General features: G+C 34.8%; 1 protein-coding gene across 2 annotated transcripts in view; it reads left to right on the top strand.

The window, feature by feature from the left end:
* The window catches only part of LOC132273567 (serine/threonine-protein kinase STY46-like), an 81,033-nt gene extending 65,684 nt beyond the window's left edge, over positions 1 to 15,349 (top strand). For both annotated transcript variants that reach the window (XM_059774534.1, XM_059774532.1), the window contains exons 11-16: positions 4,537 to 4,712; positions 5,707 to 5,802; positions 13,934 to 14,014; positions 14,120 to 14,170; positions 15,012 to 15,152; positions 15,249 to 15,349. In XM_059774534.1, the coding sequence (XP_059630517.1) occupies positions 4,537 to 4,712; positions 5,707 to 5,802; positions 13,934 to 14,014; positions 14,120 to 14,170; positions 15,012 to 15,152; positions 15,249 to 15,278 (575 nt within the window). In that variant the 3' untranslated portion in view covers positions 15,279 to 15,349. The remainder of the gene's footprint in view (positions 1 to 4,536; positions 4,713 to 5,706; positions 5,803 to 13,933; positions 14,015 to 14,119; positions 14,171 to 15,011; positions 15,153 to 15,248) is intronic.
* The last annotated feature ends 1,469 nt before the right edge of the window (positions 15,350 to 16,818 follow it).

The raw sequence follows: 16,818 nt of genomic DNA, 5'->3' as shown, positions 1-16,818 counted from the left end.
AAAAACTTCATATTTTTTTTTTCATGTTTTGACCTCCATTTTATTGGAAATTTTCACTTTCCAAAGAGAAAAACACTTTAAAAGAATTCCACATACTTTATATTTTAATCCATCTTCTTTATTTATTTATTTATAATTAAAAATCCTCTTTTAATCCGACACGTGTTTGTGGTGTGTCGGCGTGTCCGTCACATGTCCACGGTGTGTACGTCATGTGTCTACGGCATGTCTATGACGTGTCCCCAGCTTGTCAGGAAAGAAAAATATGCAGACATGTTTTTTTGGCGTGTCCAACATGTGTGGACCGTGTCTGACACAGACATTTCGACCTTTTAGGCATATTCATGCTTCCTAGTTGAAGCATTTGTTGTAATGCTGTACCCTTTGAAGGCCTATTTACTTGAGACACAGGCTGCTACCTTGGACTTGGTATCATCATTGTGATGAGGAAACTTAACACCATATCAAATTCTGTGAAGCTTTTACCTTTGCGAACCATTATCAGAACAAGCCATGTTCCAAATGTGTCACTTTCCTATCAGTCTTAGAGGAAATAAGCATTGCATCCCACTAATATCTGTTCAACCTAGCCTGGATCGGAAAGAGAACAAGCGTCATGTTTTTAGGACCCCTGTGGGTAGGAATTTCTCTTACTTGACAATATCTTTCAAACTCTAATATGACTAAACCTACTTATTAACTCAAGCATTAAGATGACTAGACCTGCTTATTATCTTGTGCATTTGTTAGCCGTGTTAGGATTGAACTCAAAAGCGTGCTTTGCTTTGATGATGGGGAGTTCTAATGCGGAAATGTCTCTTGTTGAAGCCTGTAAGGTGGAAAAAAGGGCTGCAAATGAGCTGCACCAATCCCATTAGAGACCTGTTCAAGTTCCACTTGATCATTTTACAGGAGCTTTTAAGTTTAGTTTGAGTTCAAGTTGAGCTCCCTTGTTAGTTTTTGGGCTTGGTTCATTCGTAGTCGAGGACGCTTAAGCTCAGCTCAGTTAACTTGTCAATTCTAAAGAAGTGGAGATTGTTTTCAGTGTCAACTGTTGTATATATCCTTAAAAGCAAAACATACTACATTTTTTGTTTGAAAAATTCACATTCGATATGCTCTGATACCAGTCCAAGCAGATTAAATCATTCGACCTAGTCCAGGCAGATCAAATCCACTATGAGAGAGAAGTAATGCAATTAGGTTTACTAGATTTCTGAACCCTTCAATCTCCTAGTTACTTCTTGATTGAGATTTATGCTACACTCCACTCGAGCTCTTGCTGCTTTTGTCAACAGATTCGCTCTCTTCATGATCTGCTGCTTCTTCAGCACTTTGATTGTAACGACCCTAAAATGATACCAGTCATAAAAAAAAATTCGGCATGACCTCTGCTAAAAAGGGTCCTACCACAACCTGTTGAAATGCATAAAAAAAAAATGTAATGGCCTCACTTGGCCATAAACTAATCTATCCTATCCTAACGCACAATGCAAATAATATAAAACATATCCAAAACAACAATATACATATAAAAAGAGTCCCTTTCCTCCAATTCCTTAAATAAAATAAAAAATGGAAGCGCCAGTCCACTACCTATTCCCATACTCCTTTACAAGGAACATAATCTAATTACATCAATTTACAGTCCATGAAATACGGCTGAAATTGAAAGTGTCCATAATTTACAACATTATACAAATTATACTAAAGTTTTACAGAATAGTCAAGACTTACATTTACAAAATATTAAAGTTCTAAAACAAAAATAACAAAATATAAATCTCCAATCCCGTCTAAACTTGTGGTGGATGGTCGTTCGCCACCTCCTTTCTGTGTCCTGAAAAATATTAATAATAAGGGGTGAGCAAAATTGCTCAGTAGGTGGTGCCTAAGACACACTTCTTGTGACCCCGTGAATCCAAATAATGAATAGAAAAATAGAGAAGCAGGATCAAGCCATACCGGGGTAAACATAGCAACAAAATCGAAAGTCAAAATCATAACTAAATTATGCCGTGGAATGGGATGCAATGTCATGCATATCACTCCCCATTTTTCCAAAACCATTTTTGCCATCATTCCCAAACTGTTAATGTAACCCGTCCCATGGCAGCTCCATGGCGGTACGAGAGGAGGATTGGCTAACTGTCCTTGACCACAAGGCAAGCTCCAGGGCATCATTTGGGGGGCCTTGTTAACTCAACCACGCTAGGGCAATCTCCCTAGTTCTCTCTAGGTCACATTAACGCCACAGACCCATAAGCAATCTCCTAGGCGACCTGGTTTTCGCAAACTTTCCATCAAAAACCTTTCCCAAAATATTTTCTTTTATATCTTTCAAAAACAATTTTCCATTTCAAATCAAATTTTCGCCCCTTTTCATGCCCAATGTCATGCATGAACATCACCTACTTTTCCAATGTAATGACAATAAAAGATTTTATATTACACAATTCAACATACTTTCACATAGCAATTTCTAGCAAATTAATAAGCACCAAAGGTATGGAATTTAACACATTAGACATGCTTTTCATACAAATCAATTAATACACATATTCAGAGATTTCATATTACATAATTCAACATACTTTCACATAGCAATTTCTAGCAAATTAATAAGCACCAAATGCATGGAATTTAACACATTAGGCATCCTTGTTTCACACAACAACAACAATACGCATAATTATAATTTTCAAATACAACAATTGAATCATATTAAAGAAATTCATCACAATTATAGCATGCTAGACAACAACACATGGAGAATAATTCACTAAAATCCAAGAAGTTATGGATTAAACACCCCTACCTCAATTTTGTAGAAAACCCTCAAATGGGTCTAAATTTTTGGAATTCTTAGAGTGGCCAAAAGCTGAAATTGTTTATATAGACTTGAAGATCTCACCGAGCTCTTTGAATTGCCGCAAACGGCACTCAAAAATTCCAAGTAATGAGGAAGAAATCAAAGGTTGGATCTTACGGGCAGAGAGGATGAGAGACCAAATGTGATCTCTTTGATCACTAAAAATGGTAGTGGTGGGTCCACTTTAAAATACTTTTTGATTTATTTTCCTTCTAATTTTTCCACCACAAAATTATATACATGCACACAACCATATAAAACCCACATAAACACATAAAATAAAATATATATGCAACAATTCCGGTAGCGGGTCCCACACGGGACCGTTCTGTCCGAAAAACGGAAAAATGCAAAAATGACAACTCTTGCATTTCAAAGAGTCCTGAACTCAATGAAATGCCCCAAATAACTCTCTAACACTCCCAGCACACCCTACGGTGTCCGGCATGCAACACGTGAAAAGACGAAAATGCCCTCGAAAAATCAGAAAATTCCAGAAATTGGAAAATGGTAAAATTTGGAAACATTACATTGATCTCCAGGATTAGTGGCATCCAATGTCAGTGTTCTTCGTGTAATTAATATTGATGTTGATTACGCCGTGTAGCACAAGGATACTGGTGATAAACACTGATACCATGAGTCACCATCTTGATGCAATGATGAAGTACATGAAATGAACAAAATCTAGAAATATGAAATATTTTAAAGTAATTCTCACACACACACACACACACACACACACGAAAATAAGTATGCATATTAAGAGAAGTTTGGAAATCTCTCTCTATGATCTGCTTTTTCTGCTACAAAAAGAATAATTAACTTACACATGAACTATTTGAAGTAATTTAAGCATTCTTGAGTTTTACTTTACTTTTGGGATATAGGAAAAAATAGCAACTTCTATTAATTTGCTTTAATAATGATGAACTTTACAGTCCTATTCAATTTTGTTTAGTATTTTATATTTTAATATAGAATAATTATGAAGAAAATATTTTGATGGTAAAGGTCTACTTGGCCCCTAATGAAAATTTTCGGACTGTCCATGCATATCCTGTGTGTGTATTACAGTTTTTATATAAAGGTCTTTGCAAAATTGAAGAGAGAAATAGAAAATGAAGAACACAAGGATACATGGTTCAGCCACTAGGGCTTACATCCACTACACACAAAGCCCATAGGGCTACATCTCTTTCATTACATTCTCTCTTCATTTTGTTTACAATAACCACCTCTATTTATAGGTGAATTGGGGAAGACTTTTAGCTAGAGAATAGAAATTTCTTGCTCTGCAAGTATTTAATAATAAAAGAATTATACAGAAAGTCAAATACAAATATGGCAACAACTTGTTACCCAAGTATAGCAACAACTTGTTGCCCAAGTATAGCAACATTAACATTCTGTCAATGAGTGATTTAAGGGCTTAAATCACTCCTATAATTATTCTCCAACAGTCTTCATTCCCTGGGAAAAATATATATATTTTCATGTCTGAATGTGAAATTTCCCATTTGGATTTAGTCCTATATGCTCTCGGTTTCAACTACTGGAAATAGTCTATATACATATGCTTCAATATGTGTTTATCAGTCTCTATACACTGATTAATTCTTTCCCACTTGATTGAACACCATGTCTTCTTGTCTTGCTTGCAGAATACATGCCTGGAGGGAGCCTTTATGAATACTTGCACAAGAATCACATTATCTTGAATCTCCCTCAATTGCTGAATTTTGCAATTGATGTATGCAAAGGAATGGAGTACTTGCATCAAAACAACATAATTCACAGGGATCTTAAGACGGCAAATTTGCTAATGGACAATCACAATGTAAGTCTATTTGAATGGTATGTTGATGGTGGTGGATATATATATAAATTTATATTGTTAAGCAATAGAATCCATACTCAGTTTCTAAGTGTAGAATCCATGCTCAGCTTCTAGGTGTGTGTCAAGCCGAAACTGCAATAAATTTTAGTGATTTTCTTCTTTTAGTTATTTAATTTTGTTGGAAGATAATGAGTTATAGATATGTGTTTGAGAGTTATTCAGTATAAAATTCTTATTAAGAGTTTAATCTGCTCTTAGGAGCACATTTTAGCTAAATCAGGAATAGATAATAACTATGTGGCCTTTTAGAGTAAGGAGCAGAATATAAGGAAAATTTGATTCCATTATAAAGAGTGGGAATGTGGGATTGAGGACTGTAGGTTTTGGTTGCCTCTCACTGAAAGTTTATATGTGAAGGATTCTTTTGTTATGATGATTTCTCATTTGAAATTAATTTATATTCACATAATGATATCAAACACTTGCAATTTCACTATATCAAGGCATTCATTTACCAAAAAGTATATCTTTTGAATTTTTAGTGTTTCCTTTTAAGTACTTCCAGTATGTAAGGACTTTTTTGATACAGTTAGGTGAATTTCTTCTGATGAACAACAATTTGTAGCTACGTATTTATGGAGATGACTTGATTACACATTTTCTTTTTGTTAAAATAATTCTTTTATTATCTATATTCTATTGGGCTTAGTTGTACTTTTGTCGTTCTTCTGAGAACTCTTGGATGTTTTTGGTTTGACTCTTGCATGAATTCTGTTACATTATCCACTTCTTGAAATATTATGTTTCAAAGCTTATTAAGATGATAAGTACATGCAAAGCTCTTCTTGAACATGAGGACCAAGTCATCTCTTTTAATTTGTTGGTTATGGATAGTGACATGCTACATATGTGTGTTCATAGTTTTCAAAAGATAAAAAATTTACACGGTTTGCAAATTTTCTTACTTCCATTTTTTCTGTAATTCTTTTTCAAGGTTGTCAAGGTGGCAGATTTTGGTGTTGCTCGATTTCAGAATCGAGGTGGTGTTATGACAGCAGAGACTGGAACTTACAGATGGATGGCTCCTGAGGTCTGACTTTGTTACCTTTGACAAATTCTCTCTTCTTAGGTTGATCTCGTAAAATATGTAGACATATATCTCTTTCCGCTCAGCTTTTGTCTTTTAATGCTAGTTCTGATTGTTGGTTTCTACTTATAGGCTTTCTATCGACCGAGTTAGCCCTCTTACCCTGATTCCTCTCATGGATTTGTTTTGTTGATCTTTGACATTTAGTTCAATATTGATCTTTGCTTTGTCCCCTAGCCATTAGTTATTACATCCACCTTGGGGTGAAAAATGACTATAATAAATGGTAGGGAAAAGGAATACTGGATATTAAAAAATTCTTCGAGTACGAACTTTTATTGAGTGTTTTTTTTCCTTCCTATGAGCAGTGGTACATTACAAACATTCTACTAATCTGTTTCCATGGGTTCCTTTCCATTTGGTATTAGGGCATAATGAATGAGGGATTTATGAAGTAAAGTCATTCTATGTCATTCTTTTCCCAATTGTGTAAAGAAGAGCTTACTATTATCTTTCAAGTACATGAAGTTAGACATTTTGTGGAAACAGATTAGCAGTTCCATAAAATGCTGACATTATGTTCCAGTTGAAATGTATTACCAAATGATACTAGGCTTTGGAAGATTAGGGTTTGAGATACAACATGGAGTGAAGAAAAGAGAGAAGATGTAAGAAAAGGGTTTGAGAGCATGTCTAACATCTCTACATGCATCTATTTATATTATTTTAATAAGAAACAATTACAAAATTACACAATCGCTAATTACCTAAATATTCATATATTTCCAACACTCCCCCTTTAGTTGTTGGTGCATATATTTCTATCATGCCCAACTTGCATATAATAAAATAGAAAAATCTTCTTGAGAAACATGTCAATGGATCAAGGTATCGATCAAATCCTTGCTGATTTTTCAATTTTTGTTTCTCTACAATTCTCTATCGACCGAGACATTGATCAAACCCCTTTGGATTGGCTTTGATCGACCGAACTGTTAATTGAGGCTTTTTGGAATCCCTTGCTAAATTTTCTCTAATTTATTGATGGATCGACCTATTGATTAACAACCACCCTTTTGGTAATTTTTGAGTTTTTCAACTTAAGATTATGTCTAAAAATAATATAAAATCTATCCTAACCCCTAAAAACTTTCTAAGACCACAAAATTTAAATATTTTTGGCACTTTTCAATTTATTTATTTAAGCATAAAGACAGCATATATATTTTCATGCTAGAAAATTTTAATTAAATCTTGTGGAAAACTTAAATCATCCTGAATCTATTCTAGGACTCCAGAAATTCTTAAATCTTCAAACCAATCAAAAATACAAAGTCAATAAATTTCTTTTTAAGTTTTGTGCATTTATAATCTATTAATAATAAATTCAACGACTCTCAATTCTTTAAAGGATTAACTTAAACACAAATAGAACCATTGATTAACTTGCATTCCAAAACATAGGTGTACTTTTTATTTTTTGATAAGTAAAACATAGATGTACTTTTAATAAAAAAAGTTTACAAATGGCGACTTACGTACTGTGTAATCATTGAGAATATTGTTTTTTCATTTCTTTTCATCTCCCTTCATTTGACAATTTTAATGGCAACTTTCATACTTGTGGGCGGCCAGCTCTTTTCTAAGACAATTCTATTATCTGTATTTTTTATTTTTCCTTATGACTTATTGTCTTGGTAGCTTTCGACAATTCTCTTCGATAGCTGTTTCCATGAAACTACCAGTCATATATTTTCTCATTTATTTATTTTCACTGTTTTTCTTTTCACATTTTTTTTTTTTTTGGATAGGTAAATATCATTGAAAGAGCGCTAAAAAGGGGGACCACATCCCAAAACAACTACATAAAGGCCAAAGGAAATCTATACCCTCTGACTATCCACAAAATATCTACAAAATCCCCCATAGATTTACAATCTTTCCCATGGATCCAAAAAAATAAAAAACTTGAGATGAATTTAAACGCCCAAATTGAAGCCTCCACACTGTTGAAGCAGCTCCTATTTCTCTCCCTCCAAAGACTCCACCAAAGACAAAGGGGAGCATCTCTCCATGCCTCTTGAGCATAAGGCATGGGTGCCACTCTTCAATAGCGTTCTTTTAGAATCTGGCATAACCCAATTAATAAAAAAATGGACCGATTCATGCTCCACCCATCCCTGGCCATTGGACAATGAAAGAGGAGATGATTCACCGACTCCTCATTCTCTTGCACTTGCTGCAATGACTTGCTGCCTCTTCCTCATGTTATCGATCGTCAGAATCTTTCCCAATGTCGTTCACCCAAATGAAGCCACCATAGGAGGAGCTTTGGTGCACTAGATAGCCTTCTAAGGAAAGGGATCCCTATGAGGGACTACAATACTTCGAAAGAAGGGCTGCACCTCGAATCTCCCTTGACTGGAATCTGAAAAAGTCTGCTAATCCATCTCCTTGAAAGCCTCAATCTGACGATAAAGCAAGGCCAGCAAATCTCCAACATCATCCACCTCCCAGGCCTTGGAAAATTTTGGCCAAATGCACATCTCAAGACAACACCTCTTGCTATCAGGCTGATAACAGTCAGCAATCAGGATCTGGGAATCAACAGCGATCCAGAACTATCTCAAAAAAGCATACATAAGTGATCTATCCCCACAGCAACACATATCCAACCAAAATGGGATCTGCTTCCCTCTCCTCAACTTCAAAGCGAATACGTTTTGGAAATTTATCCTATCCTCTCTGGATGAATTTCTAAAACGCCCACACATACCACTGCCCTTGCCTCCACAGAGCACTAACAACACCTAGAATCACCAAATTTGCACGAAATGACCCTCCGCCGTAGGCTGCTTCTCTCCACTCCAGAACCCTATAACCACTTGCCTAGCATCGCTTTGTTGAGCACGTCCAACCTTCTAATGCCCTAGTCCCCAAACTGAATAGGCCTATAAACTTGCTCCCACTTCATAAAATGGTACTTAAACTTCTCTCCCATGCCTCTCAAATAAGAAATTCGAAGCCTCTCAATCCTCCTTACAATCAAGGAAGGATATGATACAAAAACGTAAAGTAAGTCGGAAGACTTAAAAGGGTGTTCTTCAAGAGAGTAAGCCTCCCTGATGTTCTTGGACAAACATTGCTTCTTCCAACTGGCCAGTCTCCTCTCAAAACACTCTACGGCTTGATCCTAAGAGGAACCTCTCCTCGATGATACCCCCAAGGGAAGCCAAAGTATGAAACTGGAAAGGGAACTCCACACTCCAAAATATCCGTCAATGAGAGGCTAGCTACCCAATCTCCCTCTATTTACAGTCTCACTCTTTGCAAGGTTAACTGTCAAGCTAGAGATTGCTTGAATACACACCAAGACACATCTCAAGTGCCTCACCTCGGCCTCATCTGCATTATAAAACACTACAGTGTCATCTGCGAACAGACCAATTGGCTCTTTGTGTGCAATGGAAATCCACAAATGAATTTACTTTGTTCACTTCTCTTTCGCAAGGCACCCACACACCCAACCCTCAATGACCAGATGTCCAGATATAGAAAAGCTTCACCCCACTTCACCCCAAACTCTTCTACGCTCCATTAATACCCTTCTTGCTTCTTGATGTGATGGTAAATGGAAAATACTCCCACCCCACAATCGACTTTCCAATCCCTCAAAGCCCATTTTCCAATCCGGTCTAGGTTTCCTACCTCCCTATCAAACCTGCCGACCAAGCATACTTGCAAAGCTTCCAATCTTTTTGTACACCCCTCTCTTCGACTCTAAAGACGACCCATCTTGCCGATGTTGTCCATGTCGTCACACCATCGGTGGGGAATCATGGAATACTCTCCAGCTCAATGAGTGATATCCTCAACCTGAAACAATCGAGCTCTTTTATGGAATACTTTGTCTTCATTTCTTTAACTTTTATTTTTATTTTCATATATTTATTTGCAACCATACATTCCAAACTTAATGAGCCGATCGTCACATATATCTCAGTTCTCATTTCAAACTTGTGTACGTATATGTGCAAGTTGCATATTCCTACTCAAAACTTGTGCTGTAATGTGTTAGAAGACTATCTTGAGTCGTTCAAGTACATCCGTTCAATACAAGACACAAAATTACTAAACACATATGATGGAGTACCAATAGCTATGGTTGGATCAATGGAATAGCACTGCTTTGGATATAAAACCACCTTCCTTACGACTATCCATCTTCTACCCGTTGATTTTGAGTAATCTGCTCTGATACCAATTGAGAATTTAAGGATTAATTGTTCATCAGAAAACCGAGTTTCCTCCCAATAGAATCACTTAGTTTAATGTCAGCGGTAGCACGCCACCCTTAGATGAGTATGAACTCCACAATCTTATCAATGCAATGGAAGGATGACCAAGACTTTTCTAGACGACTGCATAATTATCCAACACACGACAAAAAGTCAGGTCAAATCTACTATTCATGAACAGTGAAAAGTAGATTCGATTACTATTCATGAAGAGTAAAAAAGTAGATTCCTTTACTGTTCATGAACAGTAAAAGTACCTTATTTTCTATATAAATTATGATGATTTGTAAACAATAAGGCATCTGAAGTTTTCTTGTTTTTTTTTCCTTGTGTAGAAATAGTAATATTAAAAACTTTATACATCGTGATCCTATTTTGATTTAATCCTATAACATCGTGATCCTATTTTGATTTTTAATCAAAATAGGATATTGGCTTTGAACAGAAAATAAGCATATTCGATTTATAACAGCTATAAATAAGACACATGAATTAAGATAACTGAAGTAGAAATAGTAATATTAAAAACTTTATACAAACACTTATAGTAGTCCAAGCTCGTCGGCAAGGCTCTGATACCAATTACAAAACAAGGCGGAAAATAAAAACTTAGAGAGAAGAATACAAGGAGAGAGAGAAAACGCAAGGAAACTTCAGATGCCTTGTTGTTTACAAATCATCAGAATTTATACAGAAAATAAGGTACTTTTTACTGTTCATGAATAGTAATCGAGTCTACTTTTCACTGCTCATGAATAGTAGATTTGACCTGATTTTTTGCCGTGTGTTGGATAATTATGCAGTCGTCTTGAAAAGTCTTGGTCATCCTTCCATTGGATTGATGAGATTATGGAGTTCATACTCATATAAGGGGGGTGGTTGATTAAACTAATTTAGCCAATCAATATCGGTTTGCTCAACTCCCATCAAAATGTCATCTGGGATATCTATTTTTAGTTCTTTGATGTTGTCAAGGAATCTTTGTGCTTCAACTACCTGTTCAGCTGAAAGAATTTTTCAGGAGAGCAGTAAAAAGTAGATTCTTTTATTGTTCATTTTCCTCAGTTTTCTAAAAGATAATTCTTTTAGATTCTACTCTAAAAGGACTTTTGAACAATTCAGTGGAAATACCAGAGCAGAATACACTTCTCATGGTATGACAGATTTCACCATCTTCAGTAAACAAAAATTGAAAGGTGGAAATCTCAATATCCCGAAGCCCGGTATATCCATATAGGAATGGTTCAAATCAAGATCACCTCTCTATTCAGAAAAGGAATTGATCAACCAATTCTAGTTCTGGTTATGGATAACAGATTCCATAATCCAATTGAAGCATTGATTGGAGGTGTCCAATCCAATTTGGTCAACAATATTATTTGGTTTAAACGAAAACCAAACTTCTTTGTTTCAATTGATGATCCTAATATAGAAAAAGTTTTGAAAGTAAAAATCAAGCTTCCAAATCTGAAAATGGATCATGATTCTTTCGGCCTAGCTATTCAGTGGAAAGTTCTTCATGAACTAACTAAAGTTACTGAAACATCAACCCAAAAGATTGACCCAAAACTAGTCACTCTAATTTAAGGTTTTAGTTTGGTTTAAACTAAAACGAAACTAGAGTTAACGCGAGATCCATTATCTAACCTTGAGGGGGTGAATAAGCATTGAAAACTATGTCAGCAAACTTTACTAAATTTGAATAAAATTCCAATAATTAAAAATTTAAATTAATACAGTAACTCAGAAGCCACTCAACCCGTTGTGCAATTCACATATAATCATTCAAACATGTAAAATAACAGTAGTAAAAGCACGGGATCTAGTCGAAATAGATCAAATCCATTTTAAGAAAAAGGTTTTCAATAGGTTAAAAGTTCATAACCCCAGAATAATTAGTTACCTCTTGACACAAACTGATCCACCAAACTCTCCACTCGAGTCCTCAGGCATATAATCTGCTCCATCAACCAATTCCATTCCTCACATAATCTGCATCTCCACTAGTACTTTGATTTCTAGGCTAGTCGTCCAATATAACAATGGGAGAAATCACCAAAACAGCTTCAAGTGAAGATATTAATCAAACAATAAACCTTAAAAATTAAGACAGGTTGATTCATGTAGGATTTATGTAGGTTTCATTGAGTTCTGGGTGTATGTTGGAATTCTGCTGATGATTTGAGCGCCAACCCCCTCTGATGTTTCTCAGTCTTCTTTGATGATTTAGGGACTCCCATTGAAGGCTATGATATCAAGTTGAATTGTATTGCCAATTGATGCTAGGCTTGGGAAGATTAGTGCTTCAGATACAATAGAGAGGGGAAAAAAAGAAAGAGAGAGAAGACTTCAGAAAAGCATTCCATAGTATGGCTAACATCTATACATCCCATCTATTTATATTATTTAATAATGAACAATTACAAAGATATCCCAAACGCTCAAGATGCACTAATTACCCTAATATTCCAACAGTTCATTTTCCCTTCAGATTTTGAGTTTCAAGGAGAATAGGTTCATTAACAATGCACTTATTTTATTATAGGGCAAGGTATATAAAACCTCCCTCGACTTGTAACCTTTTCCAGTAAACCCTCTTGTCTATTTTTTTTACCAAAGACCCCCCATCGACTTGTAACCTTTTTCCAATAAACCCCCCTTGTCTAATTTTTTACTAAAGAACCCTCTCAACTATCTGAAAGGGGTAAAATAGTTGATATTTGGACCAAAATGCCCTTTTATTTAAATCTTAATTCTTCCGAATTTAAAAAATTCATATCTCACAAACCATACATTTAAAAATTGTAAATATTATATGCACGGAAAGCTTATGAAATAAGGATTTTAGAAATATAAGATTTGTACAACAAACCTTCATAACCAGAGAGAAATAGGCAATCTAAAAATCTACTCCAACAGTCTTATTTTATTTGTAAAAAATAAAATATTCGAGATATTTGTAAGAAAAATTTCAGAATTATTCATTTACATATGGAGCCGAATATATAAAAAATTTAGCCTCAATAGAGATCGATTTTATGAGATATCATATTTTGCGTCAAAGTATTTTAATTCTTTTATAGACTCACCATTTAAAAAATAAATAAAAATGAATATTGTGGCTCTATTGTGGCTAATTTTTTTTATATGTTATGCTCCATATGAAAATGAATAATTCTGAAAATTTTATTGCAAATAACCCTAGTATTTATAAAAAATAAAATAAAATAAGATTGTTGCAGTAGATTTTTAGATTGTGTATTTCTCTCTGGTTATGAATTTTTGTTGAACAAATCTTATATTTCTGGAATCCTTATTTTATAAGCTTTCCGTGCATATATTATTTGCAATATTTGGATGTGCGGTTTGTGAGATATGAATATTTGAAGTTCGGGAAATTTAAGATTTAAATAAAAGGGCATTTTGGTCCAAATATCTACTCTTTTACCCCCCTTAAATAGTTGAGGGGGGTTTTTGGTAAAAAAATTAAACAAGGGGGATTTATTGGAAAGGGTTACAATTCAAGGGGGGTTTACTGGAAAAGGCGATAAGTGGAGGGGGGTTTTCTGTACTTTGCCTTTTATTGTATTGCGCCAACTTGAATACCATAGCTACACATGATATATTCATAACAATATACCCTAGTTCCAACAAAATTGATACACATCTTCATGATTTTATTTTATGCCAAAAATAACAACGCCTCATTTCTTTCATTTTAGATTCTAGATCTCGTCATAATTTGATGATGTTTTGCTATCATGCATCTAACTCATCGGAATTCACTTCTTATATTGATATTATATTTTACTTTCTTCTTCTTCTTCTTTGACAAGGTTATAAACCACCAACCATATGATCAAAAAGCAGATGTGTTCAGTTTTGCTATTGTTCTGTGGGAGCTCGTGACAGCCAAGGTATTTTGTGAAGTTTGAAAAGCTTCTGATGTTATTTTGAGTATATTTCTTTAAGATTTTACCTTGGGAAAATGATCTAACTCTGTTATGTTTTTGATATTTCAGGTCCCATATGATACCATGACTCCTTTACAAGCTGCCCTGGGAGTTAGACAGGTTTGCCCACCTATATGTCAAGTTATACAATGATTTAATATATAGCTTAAACATCTCCATGACCAGTCTCTAATATTATGAACATTTAACTGATCTGTAAAGTAACATTCTTTTCATTTTGGTAATCTTAGTCTTTATACTCATCAGTTAATTTTTGTTACTTACACTGATCATGGTTGCTTATAATAGTGGTTGTATTATGTGGAGTGGGTCCTCATTATTTTATGCATATACACTACCAAACATGTTTCTTGTTTACTGTTTACAAAATTCAAGAAACAAATTAATGTTTCGGAACGTTGATTCTGTTTTTAGAAACACGACATGCCTATAAATAGAAATAGGAAATGAAAAACACATAAACGTAAGCGTTACCAAACGACCCTTTAATTTTAAAAAATTCTAAAAATACTATAATTCAATACCTAATTTTTGAGAAACTAGAACATAACTAAGTTATTAGCATTCTGCAAACAACATTCATGGTGAAATATCTCCCGTTTAAAACTATTGTGAATGGATATGAATTTAATGTTCATCCTTGGTGCAATCAAAATTTTATGATACTTTTAAGTTGCTATTGTTTGGATTCATCTTGTAATTCAAAAGAATGTGGGAAAAGTTAAATATATATACATATATAACAAAAAAATGTAAATGTAAAATGGGAATCCGTGTTGGAAGGCAAAGATTGGAGAAAGAAAGGGGGAAAAAAAAAGGACTTTCCAAGTCTATCTGTAAAAGCCTTTGGGTATTATTTAGTTATTTTAGTGCACTAGGGTTGACTCAAACTCCTTAGTGCAACTGTACTAACCGACTTTCTTGATCTTCTATTTGCTAGGGCCTGCGACCGGATCTTCCTGAAAATACGCACCCCAAGCTGTTGAACTTGATGAAGAAATGTTGGGAAGCTGTTTCTGACAACCGGCCTTCCTTCTCTGAAATACGAATCGAACTCGAAGAATTTTTACAAGAAGTTCAGGTAATCGAACTCAAAGAACTTTTACAGGAAGTTCAGGCAGTGTGGTTTAAATTTTCTTTTGCTTCAACTCTTGTTCATTTCTCCTATTTCTCTCAGGAAAAATTAGAAGCACCAAATGGCAAGTGAACATATTCAGTTCATTATATCCCAAACAGCACAATTCCACAGAATGAGTAAGGGGAATTTTTTTTTTTTTTCTTCCCTAATTTTAGGCTCTTCATATAGTTATAGAGATCAGGTTTAACGACTGAGGGAAAGAGATTTAGTAAGGCGCTTCAGCACAAAATTAGTGAAAAAAGAAAAGAAAAGAAAAAGAGTAATGATAAATTGTATCATTATACTGTTGTTGGAGTTCCCCTTTGGACTCAAAGCAACATGTTCAGTTTCCTTGTAAACACTGCTTCAAGTAATGGTATATGATGCTTTCCTGCAGAAAGTGGAATTATAGCATATTGCATCTGCTTTTATAATTGCCAATGTTTAATTTGATATTGCGGCCTTGTAGTAACTCATGTTTTGCTAAATAGATGTTTATCCTTTACAGATTACCTCTTATTACTTGAGATTCATGAAATCAAATTGAAGCCTTTATTTATTTATTTTTTATTCCGTGAAACCTGATTGAAGAATGGAGATCTCACTCCGACATCTTTGTCAAATAATATCTAGAAGTCTTCAATTTTCCTTTTCTTTCTAGTAGTCAGAATTTTCTTCATGTTGGGGGGTAGACACATGTTGCATCAATGAAAACTAGATCATATAAGGCTTGTTTGCATTGTAGCAAAATTGTTAGATCATCATCTTCTTCATTGTTACTTATGATATGTGCTACCAGTGTGTCTACAATACATTTCGAAATTGAGATATGTCTACTGCCAACTGGAGCTGGTGCTATACGAGAACTATTAAGCCAATCTGGATTTACGAATTATTATGGATTATTCCTTGGTAGAATGGAAAGAATTAGGGGAACAGGGAATGAATGGGAAGATTGAAAAATTGGAAGTAGGAAGGATTTTTGTGGTTAGACATTAGCGAATAAGCATTTTATTCTAACAAATATAGAACTAGAATGGGTGATGGTTTTGTCTATAACCAGTTCTTCGTGCTGAGTTGAGACCAATCAGTCAGATAGACGGGGGTTAAATTAATGAGCTCGGATATTAATGGACTCAATGGCATTTGGTAGACTGATAGCTAATTTGTATCATCTTATAATTTAGTTTTGCCTTTTCAAAGTAGCTTGTTCCAAGTTAGAGATGGGGATCTGCATATAAAGATAAGATGGGGATTTTCCCTCTTTTTGCGCATTCCATTTCTGACACATCCTGATGAACATTGCCATTAAAGTTATGTTCAGATCATCTCCGTAAACAATCTGTGGTTAGTGTAGAATCCATCATTCAACCCAGTGATAAGCAAAATTTGAACTGGTATGGGGTGGTGGTGTTTCTTTAGCCTGCATTAGTAAAGTGCCACTGTTTCAGAGAAAAAAAAAAAAAAAAAAAAAAAAAAAAAAAAAAAAAAAAAACACATTAGCAGGCAATGAAAGTTGAACTCTTGCCTCATCAGTAGTGGGTTGATGGTTTGAGCCTTCTTTATGAATGATGGGTTTTGGATTGGTGGTGACTCTTGCCAAGTCCTTGTTTGCACCCGTTTAAACTAT

This window comes from Cornus florida, unplaced genomic scaffold (assembly GCF_030987335.1).
Source record: "Cornus florida cultivar Cherokee Brave unplaced genomic scaffold, ASM3098733v1 CherokeeBrave_3.0.0_Hap2_Chr09, whole genome shotgun sequence".
In the NCBI taxonomy this organism is placed as follows: Eukaryota; Viridiplantae; Streptophyta; class Magnoliopsida; order Cornales; family Cornaceae; genus Cornus; species Cornus florida.
Note: the sequence above shows the minus strand (reverse complement) of the source record. Positions and strands in the feature narration are given on the sequence as shown.